The 25,102-nt window shown below is 45.6% G+C and overlaps 1 protein-coding gene across 1 annotated transcript in view; it reads right to left on the reverse strand.

Moving 5' to 3' along the window:
* The window catches only part of LOC140391630 (protein diaphanous homolog 3-like), an 837,607-nt gene that overhangs the window by 581,137 nt on the left and 231,368 nt on the right, over positions 1-25,102 (reverse strand). Inside the window, exons 6-9 of the mRNA XM_072476316.1 lie at positions 24,020-24,094; positions 23,851-23,920; positions 22,758-22,894; positions 14,457-14,562 (exon numbers count right to left, since the gene is read on the reverse strand). Coding sequence (XP_072332417.1) covers positions 14,457-14,562; positions 22,758-22,894; positions 23,851-23,920; positions 24,020-24,094 — 388 coding nt within the window. The remainder of the gene's footprint in view (positions 1-14,456; positions 14,563-22,757; positions 22,895-23,850; positions 23,921-24,019; positions 24,095-25,102) is intronic.

Below are 25,102 nucleotides of genomic sequence, written 5' to 3' on the forward strand. Positions count from 1 at the left end.
GCAATGTCTATCCTTAATCTTTTTTCATTGACACTTTTTGTAGAGTGCACATTTTCCCACAGAGATTTATTGTCAATGTGACATTCAATAGGTATATTACCCAAATCCCCTAATCCCAAAATTTGTCGATTTCTGAGATATATAAAAGGCCAGATCCACCACCTCTACAAAGCCTAACATCTCAGCAGCCAAAGTGCTTTTGACCACCCTCCTTATTTTCTTTGTTTCCCACACAAGAGGGCAACATTTACCATTGTTCCCCAAAAGGAAAATTATAAAACCTCCTGCGTTTGAAACCCCATCACATAAATTTGCTTAGGACGCATCACGATAAACTGAGTTTCAAGTGCCTACGGTCACCTAAAACCGGGGACCTCAAAACACACTCCTGCATTTTTAGTTTGACCAACGCTTTATTTGCTCTCATTATGTCTTCCACTTTGGGATAATTCATTTTTGCACTTAACTCTAAGACATCAAAACTCACGTCTAGTCTAGTCGGTATACCTAACCAATTTAGTTGCCCAATTAAACTTTGCAGTTGCTCTTTTTCTATCTTTGAAACCACTGCGTCTTTTTGTGAAACCCGGTCATGGCTAATTGCTATTGGGCTGATGCTTTCCAAATAAGATTGCTGACGTAAAGTTGCCCCTAACTTAGTCTGTCCGATTTCCAGTCCAATATATTTAAATGCGCAGGAAGCCTGACCTCCAACCCTGAATGCTTTCCTCAAACCAGAGTTTACAATAGCTTTGAAATCACTAGTCCCACCCCACTCAAAATCATCGACATGCATCATAAAGATGCCAGAAAGATTTCCTTTATAGTGCCAGTAAAACATTGCCGGATCTGCTTTCAACTGGCAACAGCCTAACTTTAACAAAACTGACCTTACCGAAAAATACCAGACTCTAGATGCATCATTTAATCCATATACACATTTGTTCAACTTCCAGATGACCCTGGTAATTATAGGCCAGTTAGTCTTACTTCGGCGGTGGGGAAGATAATGGAAAAGGTCCTGAAGGATAGGATTATGACCATTTGGAAAGATGAAGCTTAATCCGGGATAGTCAACACGGATTCGTGAAGGGTAGGTCTTGTCTCACAAATTTGATTGAATTCTTTGAGGAGGAAACGAAGTGTGTAGATGGAGGTAGAGCAGTTGATGTCGTATACATGGATTTTAGTAAGGCGTTTGATAAGGTTCCCCATGGTCGGCTCATGAAGAAAGTAAGGAGGTGTGGGATAGAGGGAAATTTGGCCAATTGGACAAGTAACTGGCTATCACATAGAAGACAGAGGGTGGTGGTGGATGGAAAATTTTCAGGCTGGAGACCAGTTACCAGCGGTGTACCACAGGGATCAGTGCTGGGTCCTCTGCTATTTGTGATTTTTATCAATAACTTGGAGGAGGGGGCTGAAGGGCGGGCCAGCAAATTTGCTAATGACACCAAAATTGGTGGAGTAGTGGATGAGGTGGAGGGCTGTTGTAAGCTGCAAAGAGACATTTGTGTAGAGTGTGTGGGTGTGGACTGGACTGCCTGCTGTGATGGTGGAGTCGGACACTTTAGGAACTTTCAAGCAGTTATTGGATAGGCACATGGAGCACACCAGAATGACAGGGAGTGGGATAGCTTGATCTTGGTTTTGGACAATGCTCGGCACAACATCGAAGGCCGCAAGGGCCTGTTCTGTGCTGTACTGTTCTATGTTCTATTGATAGGATGCAGAGCTGGGCCGAAAAATGGCAGATGGGGTTTAACCCTGATAAGTGCGAGGTGATTCATTTTGGTAGGAAAAATTTGAATGCGGATTACAGGGTCAACGGCAGGGTTCGGAGGAATGTGGAGGAACAGAGAGATCTTGGGGTTCATGTCTGGATCACATGGATCTCTGAAGGTTGCCACTCAAGTGGACAGAGCCGTGAAGAAGGCCTATAGTGTGTTAGCGTTTATTAACAGGGGACTTGAGTTTAAGAGCCGTGGGGTTATGCTTCAACTGTACATGACCCTGGTGAGACCACATTTGGAGTATTGTGTACAGTTCTGGTCACCTCACCATAGGAAGGATGTAGAAGCATTGGAAAGAGTGCAAAGGAGATTTATCAGGATACTGCCTGGTTTGCAGGATAGGTCTTATGAGGAAAGGTTGAGGGAGCTAGGGCTTTTCTCTTTGGAGAGGAGGAGGATGAGAGGCGACTTAATAGAGGTTTATAAGATGATGAGGGGGATAGATAGAGTGGACGTTCAGAGACTATTTTCTCAGGTGGGTGTAGCTGTTACAAGGGGGCATAACTATAAGGCTCAGGGTGGGAGATATAGGAGGGATGTCCGAGGTAGGTTCTTCACTCAGAGAATGGTTAGGGTGTGGAATGGGCTGCATGCTGTGATCGTGGATTCGGACACTTTAGGAACTTTCAAGCGGTTATTGGATAGGCACATGGAGCACACCAGAATGACAGGGAGTGGGATAGCTTGATCTTGGTTTCGAACAAGGCTCGGCACAACATTGAGGGCCAAAGGGCCTGTTCTGTGCTGTACTGTTCTATGTTCTAATACAGCACAATTGAAGGATTCTGCAACCAACACCCTCATTACCAGCGTAAAACTGCTTGTTAATTGGACAATGCCTCCTTTCTGGTCACTACCTTTTTCCTCTTCTGACTCTTCCGTGTCATGTGTTGCTTCAAAAACTCTATTATAACGTGTTGGACAGTTGAATGGCATTGAGAGTCACATCGAAAACATTGATTTATCATGCCCGTGCATTTCTGGGGTTCATCTTCCTGTTGTAGGTTCTAACTGGGTTTCTGTCTTCATAATTTCCGGGTCCCGATCTCCTTCTATAGTCTTGGAACCGGTTTGTAGCCGTACGATTTTGCCATCCTGTTTGTAATGTATCTTCCATATTCTGCTTTATTGCAGGCTGACCTATTTGGGTCATCAGAGCCATCGGAATCGAATGTTGCCCCAGAAACTTTTTTAAAGCTTCTGTCATCTGATCGAATAAGGTATTCTTATCCGCAAACTGAACACCTGTCAAAATCAGGAGCCTATCCATGTTGCTCACTCTAGCACAGTCAAGTAATTTAAAGGCCAACACAGACTGTGGAAATTCCAGGTTGTGTTTCTGCAGCCTTTTATATAGTCAGCCAAATTCGATTATATAGTCTTCCATGGAGAAATCCTCTATTTTGAAAATGAAATAAAATGAAACGAAATGAAATGAAAATGAAAATCGCTTATTGTCACAAGTAGGCTTCAAATGAAGTTACTGTGAAAAGCCCCTAGTCGCCACATTCCGGCGTCTGTTCGGGGAGGCTGGTACGGGAATTGAACCGTGCTGCTGGCCTGCCTTGGTCTTTTTTAAAAGCCAGCGATTTAGCCCAGTGTGCTAAACCAGCCCCTTCCGGAACCCTATTTTCCGGAACCTATCAAAATCCAACCATGCTTCATATGCAGTTAACAAGTCATCCTTCTATTAAATCTTATCCATATAACGTAATAGATTCTGCAGACCTTCTTCTGGGTCTAACTCTTCAAATTCCAGCTCAGAAAACACTTTGCTCTGGATTTTACTGTCATAAGGTAGAGAAAGAGCCAATGCCATACCTTGTTTTCTCTTTCCCAAGGCAGTTATCTTAGTCCATATAACTACTGCACTTCTCCATTGGTCATATGATCCCCTTTCAGAAAATAAGGCGGGTGGGGGGGGGGGGGTTAATCATATCCAGCCATCTTTATCCCAGGTTCAGCCATATATCTTTGGGTTTTTTTCTTCTCACTCACTCCTTGGTTTGGTCTGGAAAAGTTTTATCTTTCAACCCTTCACATTTGCACAGCAATCATCCTCTGCTACCATTTGTTAGACGTTTACCTGCTGTTGTATAAAGAGTCAAAAAGTTCTGCTCCTTTTCCACAAACACGTTTAATTTACTTCAACAGGCTCTGCACAAAACTCTAACATCACATTGTAGCCACCTGGGTTGGCCACTTCCTGACTTAAAATGAAGATCTGCAAAGAATGCAGGGAAATTCAGCCAAGCCAGGAAAAACTAGCAAGTGCAAAGTCTCCTGTGTATTAGAACTTGCAGAAGCCCAGACAGCACTGAAACTCACAGCCATCTGCATACTAATGAGTGATCCCCGGGAACAATTGAAACATGTAAGATGAATAAGGCCAAGCCAGACTCCTCGGCGCCAGCAGGAGCCAAGACAAAGGAAGGCCAACGGACACTCAGGGACCGCCCAGCGATCAGGGAACAACTCCAGTATTGGAGAAATCGATCCAAGTCATCAGAACGTAGTCCAATCACTTGGAACCTGATACGGGGTCCGCCCCGAATGGTGTGAAGCCCCTGGGGGCTATAAAGTAGAGCCCCCAAGTTCAAATTGGTTCTTCTTGGCAGGGTCACTCAGCAGCGCGAACCAACCCTTGACAGTGACCTGCCTAGCTGCCGCAACAACCAAGTAAGTCTCCAGTCAACGCACGCTAAGAGATAGGCGCTCCTAGCTACCAATCCATGCCAGCTTTTGAATCCTGCACTCAGAATCGAATGAAAGGCCATTTGTTCCCCTGACCTGGTGGGCCAGTTCCAAAGCTAAGTCTAGGCCATTTAGTGATAGAGATAGTCTAGTAAGTAGAGTTTTATGCATGAGTAGTGATTGACTGTGTATAATATATGTGTTACCCAACGGGCAACGAATTAAGAGCCAACCAAAGTTAGCAACAACATCACCGGACACAAAGGCAACCTGAAGTCCCTTTACATATCAGTGTCAATTATTGGGTATTGAACATAAATGAGACAATTAATTGGAATGTCTCTTAACCCATAACTTAACAGGCTTGCCACCCCAGTGCTCAGCGGGGGACCCTCTGCAGGGGTGAGCCGACCAAGGACGGTGGTGGTGGTGGGGGGTGGGGGGGGAAAGAAAGAGGTGCTAGGGGCCAATTCACTCGTAGGACCGCCACATCAACCCTTGGATCCTAACCCCATTCCGGGGGTAATGCCTGTCCTTGCCCGTTTGCCACACCGATCAACCATAACCCCCACTGACTGTTGAGGCCTCTGACTGCACGGCTGAAGACTATCGCTAATAGGGAATTGGCAATCGGGGTTAAGTGAGCACATGACACATGCCAAGTGGGTTCTATGGTTAGGCGGGCCATGTAGCATGTGGGAGTCATTGCCTAGCATTCCGATCAAACCTTGATGCCTTAACACTGTGTGGGCGTCAACACCACACACACAGCAGATAATATCCGAACACCCTGGGGATGAAACATAGCTCCAGGACATGACCACGGCCGGGGGGGGGGGGGGGGGGGGCGGGGGTTGGGTGCCACAAGGAGAAGGTGTTGCCTGGAGAGATAGGCAAAGGGCCCGCATTGCGGAAAAAAGTGACAGAGGCATCATAACGTTTGTGCAAAGATTTGTTTAAAGTGCTGTACAATACCCCATTCCCGATAGTGCCGTCCCGACCAGCACCCAACCCTACCCTCTCCCCATCCCCCTACCCTGGTGGCCTCAGTGATGTTCAATGTGCCTAGCCCTCCTAGCTCTACCACTAGGTCTAGGTGTGTCCCCAGGATGCACATCTGAGGTGGAGGCAGGCAGCTGCTTACCTCGTCCCGTGGTCTTCGATGCCTCTGACAGTCGTCCTCTAGGGGCTCTGGGACCAAAGGGCCCCAGCTACTTGCCGACGGCACATGCACAGCTGTGCCTCCGTGTCCCGCATGCTGACCCCGAGACGCGGTCTCATCAGGGGGGTGAAACTCGGGAGTGCTGGTGGCCACCATCGCCATTCCATGGCACTCAATGCCCCTCCTCCCAATCGGTGCCCATAAGGCCCTGGGGTTCACCTTGGGACGGAGGGGCAGCTGGTTCGAGCCCCAGCTTCCCTTGCATCATCCGGCTCTGCCAGCCCTGGTGGTTCCCCATAGTCTGGACCATCGTGTCGACGCCCTCGGCGATGCTCCTTCGTAACTGGGTCACATCCCCCAGTCACCGGGCCATGCTCTGCAATGCCTCAGCCATGCCCATCTGCGACTGGGAAAGCTCCACAACGCCTTCCCATCTGAGAGCGCGACATGTCCCGCAAAACCCCATCAAGGTCGGCCTCCCATTGAGGCAGACATACTGCCGAGACCCTCAGCCATGGCTACCACCAACTGTGGGCCGCCTTGGACACCTTCACTCATGGTGCCGTGGTCGTACACCAGACTCTCCACTGCGGTCACCACCTTAGCAGTGTTGGCCTTGGTGCCACTCATTGCCGGCGTCATCACCTCTGTCCGTAGCCTCTGGGACTCCTTCAATCGTGTATGGATCTGCTGGAATGACGCTGACATCTCCCTCTGAACATCCAGGTTGGTCCCCATCTTCCCCATCAGCCCCGGGTAACTCTGTTCCAGAGGCTCAGCATCAGGCTGGGACCCAGCTGGGTCCAGGGAATCAGCATAACGCCAATTGCTGTCTCGCCTGGGGGTTCCTGCCTCCACCAGATGTAAATTAGCAGCAGTGTGATGCTCACGAGATTGAGTCCCAGAAGCCTGACCACTAACATTTCCCACCGAGGCGTGTGTAACTGCACTGGTGGAGGGTGGGGATGACAGCTGTGCCACGGCTATAACAGTTGCATCCTCAGAACTCTCCTCAGAGGTGTTCTCCTCGGGGTCAGGAGAGAGGCTGGAGGACATGCGGGAGAATGGACGTGTGGTCAGTGGGTGGGATGGGTCAGTCAGTAAGACAATCACTCATCACATTTGACAGGTTCTCCAGGTGGAGCCTGGTTGTGCCTCACCTCTGCAGCATCCGCCAGCCTCCGCTGGTGACCACCCTGTCCTCGGCCACACCAGTCACCTCCAGGGCCCGCTCGTCGAAGGAGGTGAGGATTCTCAAGTCTGGCACACCACTGCCAGTCTAGGCCCTCTCCTGCCGATTATGAGTGAGCTTTTCTTGAGGGGACACAGAGAGGGCATCATTATCCAGTTGTTGGGGCAGGTGTGAAGGATTGGGGTGGAGGGGCGGTTGAAGGGGTGGGTGGAGTGAATGCTGAAGGGAGGAGGGGGAATGCTCCCCTGGCGGGGGGGGGGAACGTTGGTGTCTACACGGTGCAGGTCCTTGTCCTTCTTCCGACACTGGAGCCCAGTTCTCCTGGACACACTGCCCGAGCTGACTGCTGTCGCCACCTCGTTCCAGGCAGCACTGGCTGCCTTGTGGCTCACACTCCGGGACCCTCGGGGGAACAGGACTCCACTGTATCCAGGAGCTACCCCGGGTCAGCATCCCAGTAACTTCACTGAACGGTAATCAAAGATCCAGACAGAGGCTCTGGGGACAGTGGTTCAAGTCCCACCACAGCAGCAGGTGGAATTTAAATTCAAATGCCATCTAATTGCAAACCTTATTGTAAAAGGGTGTGAATCAAGCACACTTTTCCTCATTATGGCTTAATTAACAAAGCCCCTGATTGTTCATTCATTAACAGGCCAAATAAACATATAGGCATGCCATAAACACATTTTTCACAGCAGGTTTGGATGCCTAGTTAATTTTGTAGCCTGAAGGCATGTGCACCCAATTCTCATGAAAAATTTATATCTTGAATTATTGAAAAGAAAAGTGCAGGTAATTAATCATGTTATTTAGAGAGTTTAATATGAGTAAAAAGGAAATAACAACAAAAAGCAATTTTATCCAACGGTGTGAGTGTGTGGGAGGTTGAGAGTGTGTTGAGGTGGGGTCAGTGCATGGGGTGGAGTCAGCGCATTGTGCAGCGCCAGAGAGTCGGGCGGGGCTGATAAATAAACGGGTTAAAGGATATGGGGAACAGGCTTGGAGGTGGATTTGAGACCAGGAAGAGATTAGCCATGATCTGATTGAATGGCTGAGCAGGCTGGAAGGGCTGATTTGCCTACCTCTGCTCCTAATTCCCATGTTCCTACATTCCTATGAAAGTGATTGAACATGGCACCAAGGAGCAGAGTAAATCTTATTCAATTAAGATCAGGGAAAACTTACCAGTGACTGAAGTCATAACCAGCACAAAGAAATGTGGTTGTGTTTCTTGGTGATCTCTTATCTCAACCCCAGGGTTGTGTCCGAGGCCCAACTATCTTGATCCTCTTCATTAAAACTTCCCTCGATTATGGTGCTGTTCACTGATGATTTCACACTAACTCCTCAGATACAAACCCATCCATTTCTTCATGCAGTATGAACAGCTTCAGTGCTTGGGTGGATAGATGGCAACTAACACATGCAACACAAGTTTTTTTTTTTAAATTAGTGCTTACAGGGGGGTCACTTAATGAGTGGGGGAATAGCTGCGTTTCTGTGTGCTCTGGCTCCTCATTCTTTAATCCTCTCAATTATCACGCAGCCCATACTTACTTAATTGGGAGTGAAAACTCCATTTTACGTCCTTGGGAAATTTCTGGCTAAACGTCGGTGACAAAATGCAGAGACATTTTAAGAAAATCGTCGACAAGAGAGCAGTCAGAAGCAACTGAGGTGGAGCTGAACCTCAACATGGTAACTTAATCCTTGAACGAGCTCTCAATCCGGCACTCTCAAAGGCATTACAGCTGATGACTGCTAATATTATTAAGGTCATTTATGAAAAACATAAGCTTATAAGCACAGAATCTCAGTGCTCATTCTATAGAATTGCAACTTCTTTGGTTGAGGTCCGCTTGCAATCTTTGGAAAACCCACATGTCAGAATTTCTGTACGATCTGATCTGGAAAACCGAGGCCGGAGGAAAAATGTTGGGGTTGTCAGTATACCAGAAAGAGTTGAGGGTAAGCTCCCAGTTAAATTCTTTGAGAGTTGGCTGCCATGTTTTCTTCATCTGGAAACCAGAGCTGGGTGGAGGAAAGTCTCTTTTCTCCAAGATTTCTCGGTGGCGACACAACAGAGGCGCAAATGTTTCGATGAAGGCTATTCGAGTGCAACATGCCTTGCTCTATCCTGCTACACTGAGGGTGATAGCCAACAACTCTTAAAGGTGTTCGACAATCCAGCTAAGGCCAAGTCCTTTGTGAACTCCGTGGAAGACAATAATTTGGAGCAATAATCTGAGTTTGCAGTGAATCCTGGATTCTAACCCTTGTCATTATAATTACTTCCTGATTCTGTATTATTTTATCATGCGGGTAGGCATGATTTAGTAACTGAGCACTACAATGAGTGTTATATCGTTAAGAAAACCAGCGACATCTATTTGTTTTGAATGGAAAACTCCCTCAGCATTCTCCTTCTAGTTAAGGAGTGTGTAGTGCATCTTGTATGGTACAAGAGCTGTGTGTTAGATATCCGTCTTTTCTTTTTCTTATCCATATGTTTGTCATGGTAGTATATGTTTTATGGTCTCCTTTGCTTTAATCATGATAAATATATAAGTAGCACCACGGTTGGGAGGTGGGCGAGTAGCTTAGTCCTTAATGAGAGGGGTTAGAATTCAGAAAGGGCATTCGGCACTCATCCTTATTGCGGTACATCTTACTTCCTCTTTTTTGAAGGGAGACTCCTTGGTGTAATAATGGAAAGTCTGGAGAAATAGCTCTATGGCTTCTCACAATTGGTGAAGAATACCCCCTTAGAAATAACAAACTTTGTGTATCCTTTTTTATTTCTGTGTTTAAGAATCGTTAACTGCTCCCTGCAAGGTTCCAGGTAGGTCTCATATCGTGGCAAAATATTTATAATGTGTCAATGGCACATCTGGTATGAGAGATGGGGAAGGTGTGTTTTGGTGCATGCCTGAGCGAGGTGCAAAAATCTATGGCTTGTAAGCCTTCTTTTTCAATATCCTGTATTCTCTTTGGCTAAATAAGCAATGACAGTAGCTACTTTGAAACTTCACTCCGAGAACAGCATGTGGAGAGTAATATGTCTGAAGTGCATGATGGAGATCTTCTGGCACACAAGGGAATTGAAGCAATTAAATTGCTCAAAGAAAACAGTTAATGAACCCCAGGTATGACATACTAGAGGCGGGCACATTTGAATATTTTAGTTACTGGATGAAAGTATATAAAAGTAGCGGTTTGAAGCCTCTCGTCAGCGACAACTATGCAGACCAACCATTGCACAAGAGCAACAGACTTTGAGCCAAGGGATTGAAGGAAGATCGCCCGTTGGATATTGTGCATCATTGGCCATTTCCAGTTACAGGTAATATTAGAGCTTTTAGTTGAAATTGTGTAATTGACAAGTCAGGGGGATGCATCAGCGATGCCAAGAGGCTAGATTGGATTGGATTTGTTTATTGTCACGTGTACCGAGGTACAGTGAAAAGTATTTTTCAGCGAGCAGCTCAACAGATCATTAAGTACATGGGAAGAAAAGGGAACAAAGGAAAATACATAATAGGGCAACACAAGGTATAAAATGTAACTACATAAGCACCGGCATCGGATGAATCATACAGGGTGTAGGTGTTAATGAGGTCAGTCCATAAGAGGGTCATTTAGGAGTCTGGTAACAGCGGGGAAGAAGCTGTTTTTGAATATGTTCGTGCGTGTTCTCAGACTTCTGTATCTCCTGCCCGATGGAAGAAGTTGGAAGAGTGAGTAAGCCGGGTGGGAGGGGGTCTTTGATTATGCAGTCGTTTTCAAACTCGAGGTCGTGAACAGCGGGTGGATCGCAGCAGGTGTCAGGAGGGTCACGGAGTTCCCGATCGTGGGAGGAAGTGTCCAACAGCTGCGACCGGCTTTCAAAATTGCCGATTATCTCGCTTATGCATGCCCCTCAGCTGGATGTAGCAGTGCGCAGTACCAGAGCCCAACGGAGTAGACCACCTCCTTTGTACGTGAGTGCGCTGTCCCAGGAGCTAATTTTGTGGGTTTTTATTTTTTATTTTATTTTTTTAATTTATTATTTTTTTTAAATTGATTAGGCAGCAGAGAGCAGGTTGCACTCCCGGGTCATTGCCATCACGTACTCTGGGCGCAAAATTACAAAATTACTGAGGAGAGCTTCCACCATTTTGGAGCTGCCAGCAAGCAAGCAACAGGACGATGTGAAGAACTGAAGATGGATCTTTTTCGATTAAGGAAGAGAAGACCAGAGACATAAACAGGCCAAGATCTCACAAGTGAATCTGCTGGATAGAGCGTCACAGGAGAGTACACGGCAGGATCTCTGATGAACAACCCATAAAGAAATGTAACCATAAGACATACGAGCAGAATTCGGCCACTCAGCCCATCGTGTCTGCTCCGCCATTCAATCATGGTTGATATTTTTCTCATCCCCATTCTCCTACGTTCTCCCCATAACCCCTGATCCCCTTATTGATCTAAATCCTATCTATCTCTGTCTTAAAGACACTCAGTGATTTGACCTCCACAGCCTTGAGCGGCAAAGAGTTCCACAGATTCACCACCCTCTGGCTGAAGAAATTTAACATTGAATGACAAAGCAAGTGAGATCATGAGGACCAAGCAGGCTCTGAAGCAGTAAATAAAAACGGTGGGTCGGGAAGGTCAGCCGGCGTGGGTTCCAAAGGTTGGCCGGTAGTTAAAAATGGGTCCCCGGAAAACAAATTTGAAAACTACTGATTTTGAGTACTCAAGTAGTGTGTTTAATGTAGGATCAAAAGTGAAGCATCTTGGATGCATTAAATCGATTTAACGGGGGGTACGCGGCTTCCCTCCCGACAGGGAATCAGGTACCGGGTTCAACTACGAAATACGGTGCAACCGGCTCGCGCCGTCCAAGCGGAAGAGGCACGACACAGGCACGGGAGCTGTGCGCGACCCTTTAGTTCTTCTGAGAACATTCTAATTGAATAAAATAGAATTACGTTTAACTCGTGTGGTCATTGTGGGTAACCAAGTCAACAATACTCACTAGAGTACTGCATCGGGAGGAATCCAGAGATTAATATCTTTGAGGTCCTACTACCTTCAAAACCTTCGGTACCAATATGGACCAGGACCTCTGATTGTTCATCTTCCCTGTCAAAGTGCTGTTTAGATAAAATTATATCCTGAACCCTGCAACAGGGAAGCATCATGTCATCCTGAAATCACCTCTACAGCTGCAGAAACATCCATTTGTTTTCCTAAATTATAGAATTCCCTATTTCTTTGCTTTCCCAATTTGCACAACAATAGGTTCCAGTCTGTAATCAAATTAAAGAGAGCATTATCGAGGTTGAGAAATATGTTTGCCATTGGCCCCGGAAAGCAAAGATGACCCGCATAAAGATTGAAACAAGCACAATATGGGCAAATAATATTTCAGTATCTTGTCTTCTGTGTCAAACACATCTCATACAAATTCAAGTAAAAAAATTGGAGTAAGAACTTAGCATCGTATTCAAATATCATGTAATATCATAGAATATATTTTGGGTGGCACGGTGGTTAGCACTGCTGCCCCACAGCTCCAAGGACCCATTTCCGATTCAGATCTTCGGTGACTGTCTGTGTATAGTTTGCACGTTCTCCCCGTCTGCATGGGTTTCCTCCCTCAGTCCAAAGATGTGCAGGTTAGGTAGATTGGCCATGCTAAATTGCTCTTTAGTGTCCAACAGTTAGGTGGGGTTACAGGGATAGGGCAGGGGAGTGCGCCGAGGTAGGCTGCTCTTTCAGGGAATTGGTGAGGCCTCGATGGGCCAAATGGCCTCGTTAACTCTGTAGGGCTTCTATGATTGATGACATGAAGCTAATTAATTTTCCTTAGGAAAATAAGAAAAATGGCATAATTGCCTTATAGTAAAGAAATGCAAAGCTGTCATTACAAGCAATGATCTCCGACCAGTAAAGTTCAATGCTCTATGTGGCAAAAATGAGATCTTACTTCTGGATCTGCCTTGAACTGGTTTAACACTGAAGAGGTAGTATGCATGTCCAGAGCTCAACTCATTGGTCAGTTACTGTGAGACGAAAAGAGATGGGAAATTCAGATATAATTCTGACGGCCATTATTCTGGCGGCTTGTGCGCTCTCTCCGACACTTAGACTTTGCTTCTGTACGTTCCCGACGAAGTATCTCGATATGTTTGGTGCCTTCCCGAATAAACCTCCTCTATTTTGACTGGTCACAAGCCAGAAACTCCAATGAGTCGGTAAGGATGTGTGATCTTTTCAGGGATGCTCTGATACCACCCTCAAGGCATTTCCACTGCCACATTGGGAGGCTCATGCCACGGCTGTACTTTGAGAAGAACGGTTACTCTGGGATTCCAGTCGGTGTCAGGCATATGAATGACATGCCCCACCCAGCAAAGCTGGTTTTGACTGATTTCTGGCTCGATGCTGGACATGTTAGCAAGGGAGAGGATACTGCTTTTGGACCATCTTTCTTGCCATCAGATTTGTGGGATTATGCAGAGACACCACTGGGGGTCTTCTCAAGTGCTTTGAGGTGCCTGCCGGAAGTTGCCCAAGTCACTGAAGCATATAAAAGCACAGGGATCACGGCTACCTAATAAACCATGACATTAGTCTCAGATTTAAGATTCTGGTCTGCAAATATCCTTTTGTTCAGTCAGCCAAAAGCTGCTCTGGCATATTTAGAGGCGATGATGAAATTTTTCATCTATGTCTGCCTTCATTGAGAAGAGGCTTCCAAGACATGGAAAATAATCCACATCGTACAGGATCTCAATACTGATCTTAATCAACGGTGCTGTGTTTGTGCTGTGGCAGCTGATTGGTGGAGGACATACATTTTCTGGATGTTAAGTGAAAGGCCCATTTTCTCGTATGATTCAGAGAAGTCAACAATAAACAAGAATGCAGCTTCTGCGTAAGCTGTTGCAAATATCTTGCTCATGATTCACATGTCTTAGAATGTAACTTTTAGTTTTAGATATTAAAGTTTAAATTGTAGAAAATTGGGGTATCTAGTTGAGAACCTGGTAAAAGTAACCCCCAAATAAAAGCAATTCAAAAAAGCTTGGAGGTTATTAACTTAAAATATTATGGCCAAGTTAACTGAAAGATCTTGTAATTGTCACGCTGTGAAGATCAGTCTGGGATGTCTCTCAAAGCATAAAAACCACACTACAACTCTGGAAGAGGCTCTTTTGCTATCAGGAGGAGGCAATGGAAGGGGATCCTTGCACAGGCGACACTTTTCCCAGCTATAACAAGGTAAATGTATACCTGATGTGCATCATTATGAAAATTCACCATATCCAAATGTGGAAACAGATGAATCGGTTCATAAATCAAAGCAAAGCAATAGTGAAACATTTAAATTAATGGTGGAGAATCAGGTATTGTGGCTCAGTTTTTTGCTAACCACCACCTAGCTCCAGGAGCGCTTAACCAAAGAACCAACTGTGATCAGCAAAATTCTCCTTTAATGTTCTGAATTGATAAATTGATTACTTCAAAGTAGTGTGTTTATCCATTATTTAGCAAATAATTCACATTCAAGATTAATGTATGCTATATTCCAATAGTGCATTCTCAACTGTTAACAAACCTTTAATTGAACAGGGGTGTCATGCAGACCTTCCACAATGGGGTAGAATCTTTCCCACTTTCTTAGTTCTCCTGCTGTAGTTATGGCTTCTAAAACATTTTCAAGGCTAAAAGAAAATTCAACACCATGTCAAATGCAAAAAGAAATGAGTGCAAAAGTACATGTATATTATATAGGGTAATTAAATAAACTTCTCAATCTATCATCAATTTACAACTTCAGATAGTAACCTGCAATTTTTAATTGACACAGATCATTTTTAATGATACAGCAAAAGGAAGTGATGAAAGTGGGAGGACCAGAGATGTATTGGCTCGCTCTTGCCATGTGTAAAGTAACCATTAAAGGGGAGCAATACCCTCATGGGACATGTTTTAAACCCAAACAACAACAGTTGGTTTTCATCTTGTAGATAACATGCAATAACCTTTCCTATTTGAAGATCAAAAGAAACATACTAGAAAATATAGAAATGACAAGAGGACTATTAAGCACATTCCTCAGGTGTATTAATTCTCTAATCACATTATCTGATCTTACTTTAAAACAACCCCAATATTTTTGCCACTATGAACTTGCTTGATGCCTTTTTCTTGACAGCAATTCTAAATTTATTTTTGCCCAAACTCCACTTACTGCTTCTGGTCCTATTCTCACATGATGTGGCTATTATTTCTAAACCTTCAAAGCATTGTGTGTTACTTATGCTGATGTTTTGTTTAAGGACATTTGGGCAAGGGCCAAGCTTGCTCATCCTTTAATTATATATTTTATTTTTTCTTGCAATTTTCAGATTACAGTTCATATCCAAATCTTACTTAAAATAATTAATACCCAATTAATAACACATTAATAATAATTTACATCCATTAGCATTAATGAATAGAAAAATGTTGACATCTTGTGTTGAATATTTTTACTTTTGATTTTCAAATGCTAACTATGCTTGCAAACATTTTTGTTTTCATGTCAAATTTTTTTTCATGTATTGAGAAGCTATTTTTTTTATTTGCTAACATATTGTCACTGCAGACATAGTATGAGATTTAATGAGTACAATTTAATAAAGTCTATACCTAAGATTGCCAAATTAATTTCATCTTTATAGAAATTTACAAAATTGCACTTACAGATATTCAAAACGTATCACTAACAAGATAGGTTAATTTGCGTGCCATCCTTCTCTCACATCAATGCTACATCAGCTACCCAATAGTCAAAACTAATTAAATTTTAATGAGGTAATACATGTGGGGAAGGCTATGAAGAAAGCATCCACAATAAATAGTAGGCTAATGAGAAGCATAAAGGAACTGGGGCCCTTGGTTGCCTATCCACATGTCTCTCAAGGTGGCTGGACAGGGAGATGGGGTAGTCAAGAAGGCATAGGGGTATTTACTTCAGGCTAATGGGGATATTTGTTGCTTTAGCCACAGAGTAACTGGGATATTTGTTCCATTGATCAAGGAGTAAAAGAGCTGGGAGGGTATACTTGAACTATATAAAAAAACTAATGAGGCCACAGCTGGAGCACTGTATATAGCTCTGGTGACTGCAGAAGATGAGATTCCTCTACAGATGATACAGAGGAGATTTAGGAGGATGCTGCCTGGACTGGAGAAATTTGGTTATGAGGAAAGATTGGATATCCAGGATTGTTTCCACTGGAACAAAAGAGACTAAGGGGTGGTCAGTCCTGCGTGTTGCACTGCCTGCAGCATGTGGGAATTCATAGATGCTCCTTGCAGTCTGGATGGCCACATGTGCGGGAACTGCCACCGGTTTGACCAACTTGAGCTCTGGGTTTCGGAGCTTGAGCATTGGCTGGAGGCACTGAGGTGCTTACTTGAGGCTGAGAGTTACATGGATAGCAGGTTTTTACACTTGGTCACCCCACAAAACAAGAACTGCAGTCAGAGAAGGAATGGGTGTAGAAGGGAGGAGTTTAGATTCCTGGATCACTAGGTTCATTTTTGGGGATGTTGGGACCTGTACAAATTGGAATGTCACAAAGGAATAGAATGGGAAGGCTGGATGGCATTTATTTAATGCAAGGAGTCTTGCATGTATGGCAGATAAATTGAGGGTGTTGATGAACACATGGGAAATGATATTGTTATCACAGAGGCATGTTTGAGGGAGGGGCAGGACTGGCAGCTCAATATTCTGAGGTATAGAATCTTCAGGCAAGACAGGGGTGGGGGAGGAGGGGGTGTAAAAGTGGAGGTGGTGTTGCAATGTTGATCAAGGAGTCAATTACTGCAGTAAGGAGGGATAATATCTTAGAAGGTTTCTCAAATGAGGTCATATAGGTAGAACCTAGAAACAAAAGGGGGCAATCTATCTGTTGGGAGAGTACTATAGGCCCCCAAACAGTCAGGGAGAGATATAAGGGCAGATATGTAGGCAAATCACTGAAAAATGTAAGAATAGTAGGGTAATAATAATAGGGGATTTCAACTTCCCCAATATTAACTGGGATGGTCAATGTGTGAAAGGCTGAGAGGGGGCGGAATTCTTAAAAGCAAGCAGCAAATATTTTTATGCCAGTACGTTAAAAAGCCCTACATGTGAGAGGGCGGTGCTAGATCTAGTTTTAGGGAATGAAGCCGGGCAAATGGTGGAGGTTTCAGTGAGGGAATATTTTGGGGACATTGACCATAACTGTCAGATTTAAGATAGTTTGGAAAGGGGCAAAGACGGACTGGAAATAAAGTGCGTCCCCACAATGGGCAGGTCCTAAATTTGCATACTTATCTCTGCCAGAGCGAACCAGCCCTCAGGATCCAACAGCCTCATCAAGGAAACCCCAGCCAGGCACCGTTTGGCACTGGTCTCCATAAAAGGGTACTTGGGGGGGGGGGGGGGGGGGGGGGGGGGATTCCAAGGCGATCGGTGGTGCCCGGGTGGTCGACTTCTTGGCAGGGTGGCACGCTGTCACTGTTGATGCCACCCGGGGACCATGGCACTGCCACCTGGGTGCTGCCAATCTGGCACTGACAGGGTGCTCGAGTGGCATTCTGCCTGCACCAGGATGCTCTGTACGGATGAGCTGGGGTGCGCGGGGCTCGAAGACCCCCCCCCCCCCTCTATCAGAGTCAGTGCATTGGGTGGAATCGAGGGGTTGTGTTGGGGGATCAAGAGATCGGAGCGCCAGTTGCGCTCCCCCGCCAACGCCTGAAAAAATAGAGTCTCATTCAATTGTGGGGTCTTTTCCAGCCCAACAAGGCCAGGAAAAACCTTGTTAAACTTGCCCACAACCCAACTCCTTTTTTCATTAAATTACGCCCAAAGGATCTGAATTGGGGGTAGGCTACCTGTCTATTCTTCTGCTTGTTTGTTGGCCACAAACAAGTCCCGGAACAATCGGGTAAATGGCTCCCACGTTCTGTGGAAGCCATCGTCTGACCCACGGATAGCAAATTTAATTTTCTCCATTTGGAGGGATTCCGAGAGGTCGGACAGCTAGTCTGCAGCTTTAGGAGGTGCTGCTGACCGCCAGCCGAACAGGATTCGACAGCGGGCGATCAGGGAGGCAAAGGCAAGGGCGTCCGTCCTCCACCCCAGGAATAGATCTGGCTGGTCTGAAACCCCGAAGACCGCCACTTTCGGGCATGGCTCCACCCTCACCCCCACCACTTTGGACATTACCTCGAAGAAGGCAGTCCAGTACTCCACAAGTCGGGGGCAAGACCAGAATATGTGGGCGTGGTTGGCCGGGCCTCCTTGGCACCGCTCACATCTATCCTCCACCTCCGGGAAGAACCTACTCATAAAGGGTTCTTGTTAAGTGGGCTCTATGTACCACTTTTAGTTGCGTCAGGCTGAGCCTTGCGCAGGTGGAGGTGGAGTTGACCCTATGCGGTGCTTCGCTCCAGAGTCCCCACCCTATCTCGATCCCCAGGTCCTCCTCCCATTTCCTCCTTGTTGCGTCCAGTACGGTGTTGGCCCCTTCTACCAGTCGGTCGTACATGTCGCTGCAGTTTCCTCTCTCTAATATGCTTGCGTCCAGTAACTCTTCCAGTAATGTCTGTCGTGGCGGTTGTGGGTAAGTCCTTGTCTCCTTTCGTAGGAAGTTTCTAAGCTGCAGGTACCTTAGCTCGTTCCCCCTGGTCAGCTGGAATTTCTCCGTCAGTTTGTCCAGTGTCGCAACCCTGCCATCGGTGTATAGGTCCCTGACTGTCAGTGTCCCCTCGTCCTGTCTCCACCTTTTGAAGGTGGCGTCAGTCAGTGCTGGTGTGAACCTATGGTTGTTACAGATGGGAGCTTTGTCTGACATTTTGGTCAGGCCAAATTGCTGCCGTAGCTGGTTCCAGGACTGGAGGGTGGCTATCACCACCGGGCTGCTGGAGTGTGGGAGTGCCGCGTGGCTAGGGCACGGAGGGAGATCCCCTTACAGGAGGCCTCCTCCGCGCGCACCTACTCGGCCTCTGGCTTCTTGATCCATCTCCTTACTCGCTCGGTCGTCGCCGCCCAGTGGTAGAATTGTAGGTTTGGGAGGGCTAGCCCTCCCCTTGATTTTGTTTTTTGTAAGACCTTCTTTGTGAGCCTAGCATTCTTCCTCCGCCACCCCCCCCCCCCATACGAACGCCATGATTAGTTTGTCTACTGCTTGGAAAAAGGCCTTGGGGATGTAGATCGGGATGGCTCTGCGGAGGAAGAGGTACCTGGGCAGCACGTTCATTTTGATCGACTGTACTCTCCCCGCCAGGGAGAGTGGGAGTGTGTTCCATCTTTGCAGGTCCTTTTTTACTTCCTCTGTCAGACTGGTGAGGTTCCATTTGTGGATCCCTTTCCAGTCGTGGGCTAATAGGATCCCCAGGTAGCGGAATTTGAGTCGGGCTTGTTTAAACGGCAGTCCCGTTAGTGCTGCCCCACCTACCTGTGGGTGTACCGGGAAGGTCTCGCTTTTGCTCATGTTGAGTTTGTAGCCCGAGAAGGCTCCAAACTCTTTCAGGAGCGCGATGATTCCGTCCATGCTGCTTTGTGCATCCGAGATGTAGAGGGGCAAGTCATCTGCATGGCGTGAGACTCCTGTGCTCTCTGCCGCCCCTTCGGATCCCCCTCCAGCTTTTTGCCCCTCTGAGGGCAATTGCTAGTGGATCGATCGCAAGAGCGAACAGCAGCGGGGACAGTGGGCATCCTTGTCTGGTGCCCCTGTGCTGCTGGAAGTATCGGGAGTTGGTGTTGTTTGTCCGTACGCTCGCCATGGGAGCGTTGTAACGGAGTTTTACCCAGGAGGTGAATCTTGTTCCAAGCCCGAAACGCTCCAGTACCTCTATGAGGTATTTCCATTCGACTCTGTCGAAGGCCTTTTCTGCGTCTAGGGAGACGATCACCTCTGGTGTTCTCTCCCAGGAGGGGGTCATTATCACGTTCAGCAGGCGCCTGATGTTGGAGGTAAGCTGTCTACCTTTGACAAAGCCCGTCTGGTCTTCTGCGACCACCTCTGGCATGCAGTCTTCTAGCCTTTTGGCTGGAATCTTGGCCAGTATTTAGATCTGGCTAAAGTTGACTGAGAGCAGCTACTTGTAGGAAAATCTGCAGAGCAGTGGGTTTCAGTCAATAAGGAAATAGAGCACTGAGTAGCATGTAAAGGGTTGGAGCAACAAGTTCAGGGTACCCTGGATGTCAAGGGATATCCAGGGTTGGACAAGGAAAAAATGACAGGCTTATGGCAGATACCAAGGGCTCAAAACAGTGGACGCTTCGGAGGAGTATAGCGTGCAGGGAGTTACTTTAAAAAGTTAGGAAAGCAAAGGGGGGCATAAAAAAAAGAACATTGGCAGGTAAAATAAAGGAAAATCCAAAGGTGCTTTATAAGTATATTAAGAGCAAGAGCTCTTAATGGGCCGGAGCTCATGGAGAGGAGGAAGGCCAATGTCTTGCCCTTCGCCTCTCTGATTGCACGGCGGCGAATTTTGCTGGAGTGGCAGTCGGCATCACCACCGGGGGTAGTGGCTCGATTGGGTGACCTGTACGACTTCCTGCGATTAGAAAAGATAAAGTATAAGTTAAGGGGCTCTTCAAGCGGGTTTGAGGAAAGGTGAGGGATGTTTGTCATGGTGTTTGAGGGACTGCTCGTCGTGGGGGAGGGGGGGGGTGAAAAAGAGGAAAAATCTGTACAGATTGTATAGTTGAGTGTTGGGAAGTATATTTCCCGGGGTGTTTATCCGCCATAACCTGTTTTGATGTTTGTAATAAAATACATTTTTTTTTTTTTTAAAGAGCAAGAGGATGACCAGGGAAAAAGTAGGGCCCATTAGGGATCAACATGACGGTCTGTGTGTGGAGCCAGAAGACAAAGGGGAGGTTTCAAATGGGCACTTTGCACCTGCGTTCACTGTGAGGATGATGTAGGTATCGAGATCAGGGAGGGGGACTGTGATGTACTTGAACTTACATTGAGAGGGAGGAGGTATTAACGGTTTTCGTAGGCTTAAAAGTGGATAAATCCCTAGGCCCAGATAAGATGTATCCCAGGCTGCTGTGAGAGGCATGGGTGGAGATTGCAAAGGTTCTGACAATAATTTTCAAAACTTCTCTGGCCACAGGAGAGGTGACAGAGGACTGGAGGACAGCTAAGGTAGTGCTATGATTAAGAAGGGAAGTAGGGGAAAGCCAGGAAACTATAGGCCAGTGAGTGGTAGGGAAACTATTGTAAAAAAGTCCAAGGGGCAGAATTAATCCCCACTTGGGGAGGCAAGGATGAATCAAGGATAGTGAGCATGGCTTTGTCAAAGGGAGACCATGTCTTAATTTGATTGAATTTTGAGGACATGACTAGGATAGTGAACTTGATGTAGTCTACATGGACTTCATTATGGCCTTTGGCATGGAAGACTGGTCAAGAAACTAGGGGCCCATCGGATCCAAGGCAATAAGCAAATTGAATCCAAAATTTGATCAGTGACAGGACACAGAGGGTGAAGGCGGAAGGTTGTTTTTGTGACTGGAAGCCTGTATCCAGCGGTGTTCCGCAGGGATCGGTGTTGGGTTCCTTGCTGTTTGTAGTGTACATTAATGATCTCGACGTGAATGGAGGGGGTATGGTCTGTAAAATTGCAGATTGCACAAAATTGATGCGGTAAATATGGAGGATGAAAACCTATGATTACAGAACAATATAGATGGGCTGGTTGGATGGGCAGAACAGTGGCAAATGTAATTTAACCCTGACAAATGCGAGGTAATGCATTTTGGGAGGATGGACATGAGAATATACAATGAATCGGAGGACCCTAGAAGTACAGAGGAACAGAGAGACTTTGGTGCATGTCCATAGATACCTGAAATCAGCAGGACAGGTAGATGAGGTGGTTAAGGCGGCATATGGGATACTTGCTTTTATTAACAGAGGCATAGAGTATAACAGCAGGGAGGTTGTGATGGAGCTGTATAAAATGCTGAGTAGGCCACCGCTGGAGCATTGGGTACAGTTCTGGTCGCTACACTATAGGAAGAATGTGATTGCACAAGATAGGGTGCACAGGAAATTCATTCACTATGATGTTGCCTGGGTTGGAGCGTTTCAGCTATGAAGAGAGACTGGCTAGGTTGGAGTTGTTTTCCTTGGTGCAAAGAAAGCTGAGGGGGGATGTGATTGAGGTGATTAAAATTATGAGGGGCATAGGAAGGAACTATTCCCCTTAGCAGAGAGACCCAGAGGGTGAGAGACGGAAACGCTCATAGCATTCAAAAATACTTGAATATGCACATGGAAGTGTCATAGCCCACAAGGTTTCAGACCAAAAACTGGATAGCTACTCGTCGATGCACAATGGGCTGAATGGCCTCCATCCTGTTGTAAATTTCTATGATTCGAGACATACTAAAGAAAACACTGTTGAATACTAATAGTGACTGATGGATTTAAATTGCAAACACATGCTTAAAACACAAATAATACATTGATGTGACAGTAAACATAATTGTAATTTAAAACAGAGAGGATGAGCATCGACTTTAAATTAATCTAATGGAGGAAAAATCAATATTAAGAAGTGCATCACCATGGGATCATATGTTATATTTTCTTTCTTTGTCCTTACATAATGGCAAAATATTATAAACAAGCCCAATTAAGGGCAAGTAAAATTATGTCCTTCAATAAACAGAGCACGTTATATGTTCATTTGAAAATGCATCCCAATTAAAAATAAACATCATCAGGTAAACTATAAATAATTAGGTTCCTGGTGTAATTAATAAGTGTTATCTTTTCAAACGTTATATGTAATAATGTTGACTGCTGTGAACCTCACTCAAAAGAAGCAACAAAAGACACACATTGCAACTTACATATTTTCTTCTCCAACAATACAAATTGCTGAGAGAAGCTTGATTGCATCTGTCATCATATTAGGCTGTTTTGGATCAATAGCTCTGGCCAGCAAGAATATACTTCGTTCTTCCCCCAAGATTCTTTCCAATCCATACTAAAATTAGTGAGGTGGCAGATTTATTGCATATTAGTCACAAAATTACTTTTTCAGGTTTACTGAGTAATTTGCAATCAATACTAAATAAATACATTTGCTTTTATTTTCTAAAGCAGTTATAAAAGCTTGCTGAAGTCCATTAGTTGCAGCTCAATGTGTCTGCTAACGTTGCATATGCATGGATATATTTTCACAATTGGGCAAAAGAATAAATAAATTGCAAAAGGTTAGATTGTCTATTCAATATGTTTGGCCGTGATCCGGATAGGTATTCACCCACACTTACATGTTTTTGAAGGTTGGGGAGTTTCTCAAGGATGCCCAAACCTCAAAGTGAGGTTAAAGGTCCCCCACACCTCCCACCCACGGACATCTTGACCTCTAGCAGACATGGGCAACACAGCCAGCCCTGGGGGAGCAACCTCACCCCATCACTAAAAGTCCACGTGACCCCACCCCCAAGGTATGAAGGAGACCCCAACCTTACACTCATTCATCCTTCTAGGCATTGGGCACTGCCTAGGTGCCAGGATGGCACTGCCCTGCTCTCAAGCATCCGGGGGCTCCAATGGCCTCAGAGTCCCCCAGCGTGGCCATCATATCTGGTCTCCGTTTTTGGAGACCAGTACGAATTCGCGCCAGCATGAAGCCTGGCCAGTGCGGCCGGTGACTACCGGGAGCCAGCAGACGGAGACCTCAAACAGATGCGCATATTTAAATGAGCCTCATGACTCATTTAAATATACTTATCTGGATCACGCCCAGCGTGGGTGTGATCCAGATTGTGTTGGCTATAGCAGGTCGAGTGTATCGCACCCGTATAGAAGCTTGTAAAGAAAAAGTGGCAAATTATGAAAACATTTTTAAATTGCTATGTATTTGTGGAAAACATACAGCAAATCTGAAATAAGATCAAACGTCACAGCAAAATCACTGTTAAATAATTAAGTTACCTTGTTGTTCATGAATGCCCTCAAACACTGGATCACTTTATGTTGGCACTTGCGGTCATTTTTTTCTTGACTATCATGAAGATAAACAAAACTTTTATTTTAATTCAACAACATTTCAATAAGTAGATGATTGGACAACTTGAAAAGCAGCATTAGGAACTGCACTTACTGCTTCTTATTGAGTAATTTCTCCAGGATATCCAGCAGCTGGTTCAAACCTTCATGTCCAAAGCTTCCTACCCAACTGGGGAACAGAAAAACAAATAAATTCAACCACAAAATGAAAACCTCGGAAGGTGTAAAAGGTGGAAGCAATCAATCATGGTGCACTATTGAATATTTTTCAACAAAAGAACACAATTATTCTATTCCAAAATAAGAATTTGCAGTAAATATAACTTCACAGTCGAAGACATCACTCATGAGTATAAACAATATAAATTTAAAATAATTTATATCAAATATTTGTATTTCTCACTATAGCAACTATAGCCAGAATTTCATTCCCTGGTAGCAGAGTGGCGGAGGGTTTCACTTAATTGACCAGGTAGATACAGCAGTGGAGAGCTGTTGGTTTCCTCGGTCTCTGCTCCCTCGACCACCCTGATTAAGGCAGGAGCAGCGGAGGTCGGGCTCGATCTTTGCACTCCTAGATTAATTGAGACTCTTAAGTGGCCCATTACTGACTACTAAAGGGTCTCCTTCCACCAGCTCTGGTATTTAATGGCTATGGCAGTGACCCCCATCAATCGAGCAGAAAATCACTGGCGACCCCAAAGTTGCCATTTCCAAGAGCCCATGCCATATGGCAAGACCACAACGTATGCCTTAGCAACCTGCCTGAGGACTCAAGAGGTGCCCTTGCTGGGGTCTGGCTGACTGGCCCTGGTGAGACAACCGCACTTACCTCTATTCCTGTCCAAAGATGTGCAGGTTAGGTGGATTGGCCATGATAAATTGCCCTTCGTGTCCAAAATTGCCCTTAGTGTTGGGTGGGGTTACTGGGTTATGGGGATAAGGTGGAGGTGTTGACCTTGGGTGGGGTGCTCTTTCCACGAGCCGGTGCAGACTCGATGGGCCGAATGGCCTCCTTCTGCACTGTAAATTCTATGATCTATGACCTCCAGTGAATGTGCCTGATCTCAGGCCTACTGCTGTACCAGTAGTGGCCACTGCTCCCAGTGGTGCCACTGTCACTGAAGAATTGCAGGCCTCTGATTCACCGGAAGATCTTAGAGACAGAACTTTTGCC

This window comes from Scyliorhinus torazame, chromosome 15, assembly GCF_047496885.1.
Source record: "Scyliorhinus torazame isolate Kashiwa2021f chromosome 15, sScyTor2.1, whole genome shotgun sequence".
NCBI lineage: Eukaryota > Metazoa > Chordata > Chondrichthyes > Carcharhiniformes > Scyliorhinidae > Scyliorhinus > Scyliorhinus torazame.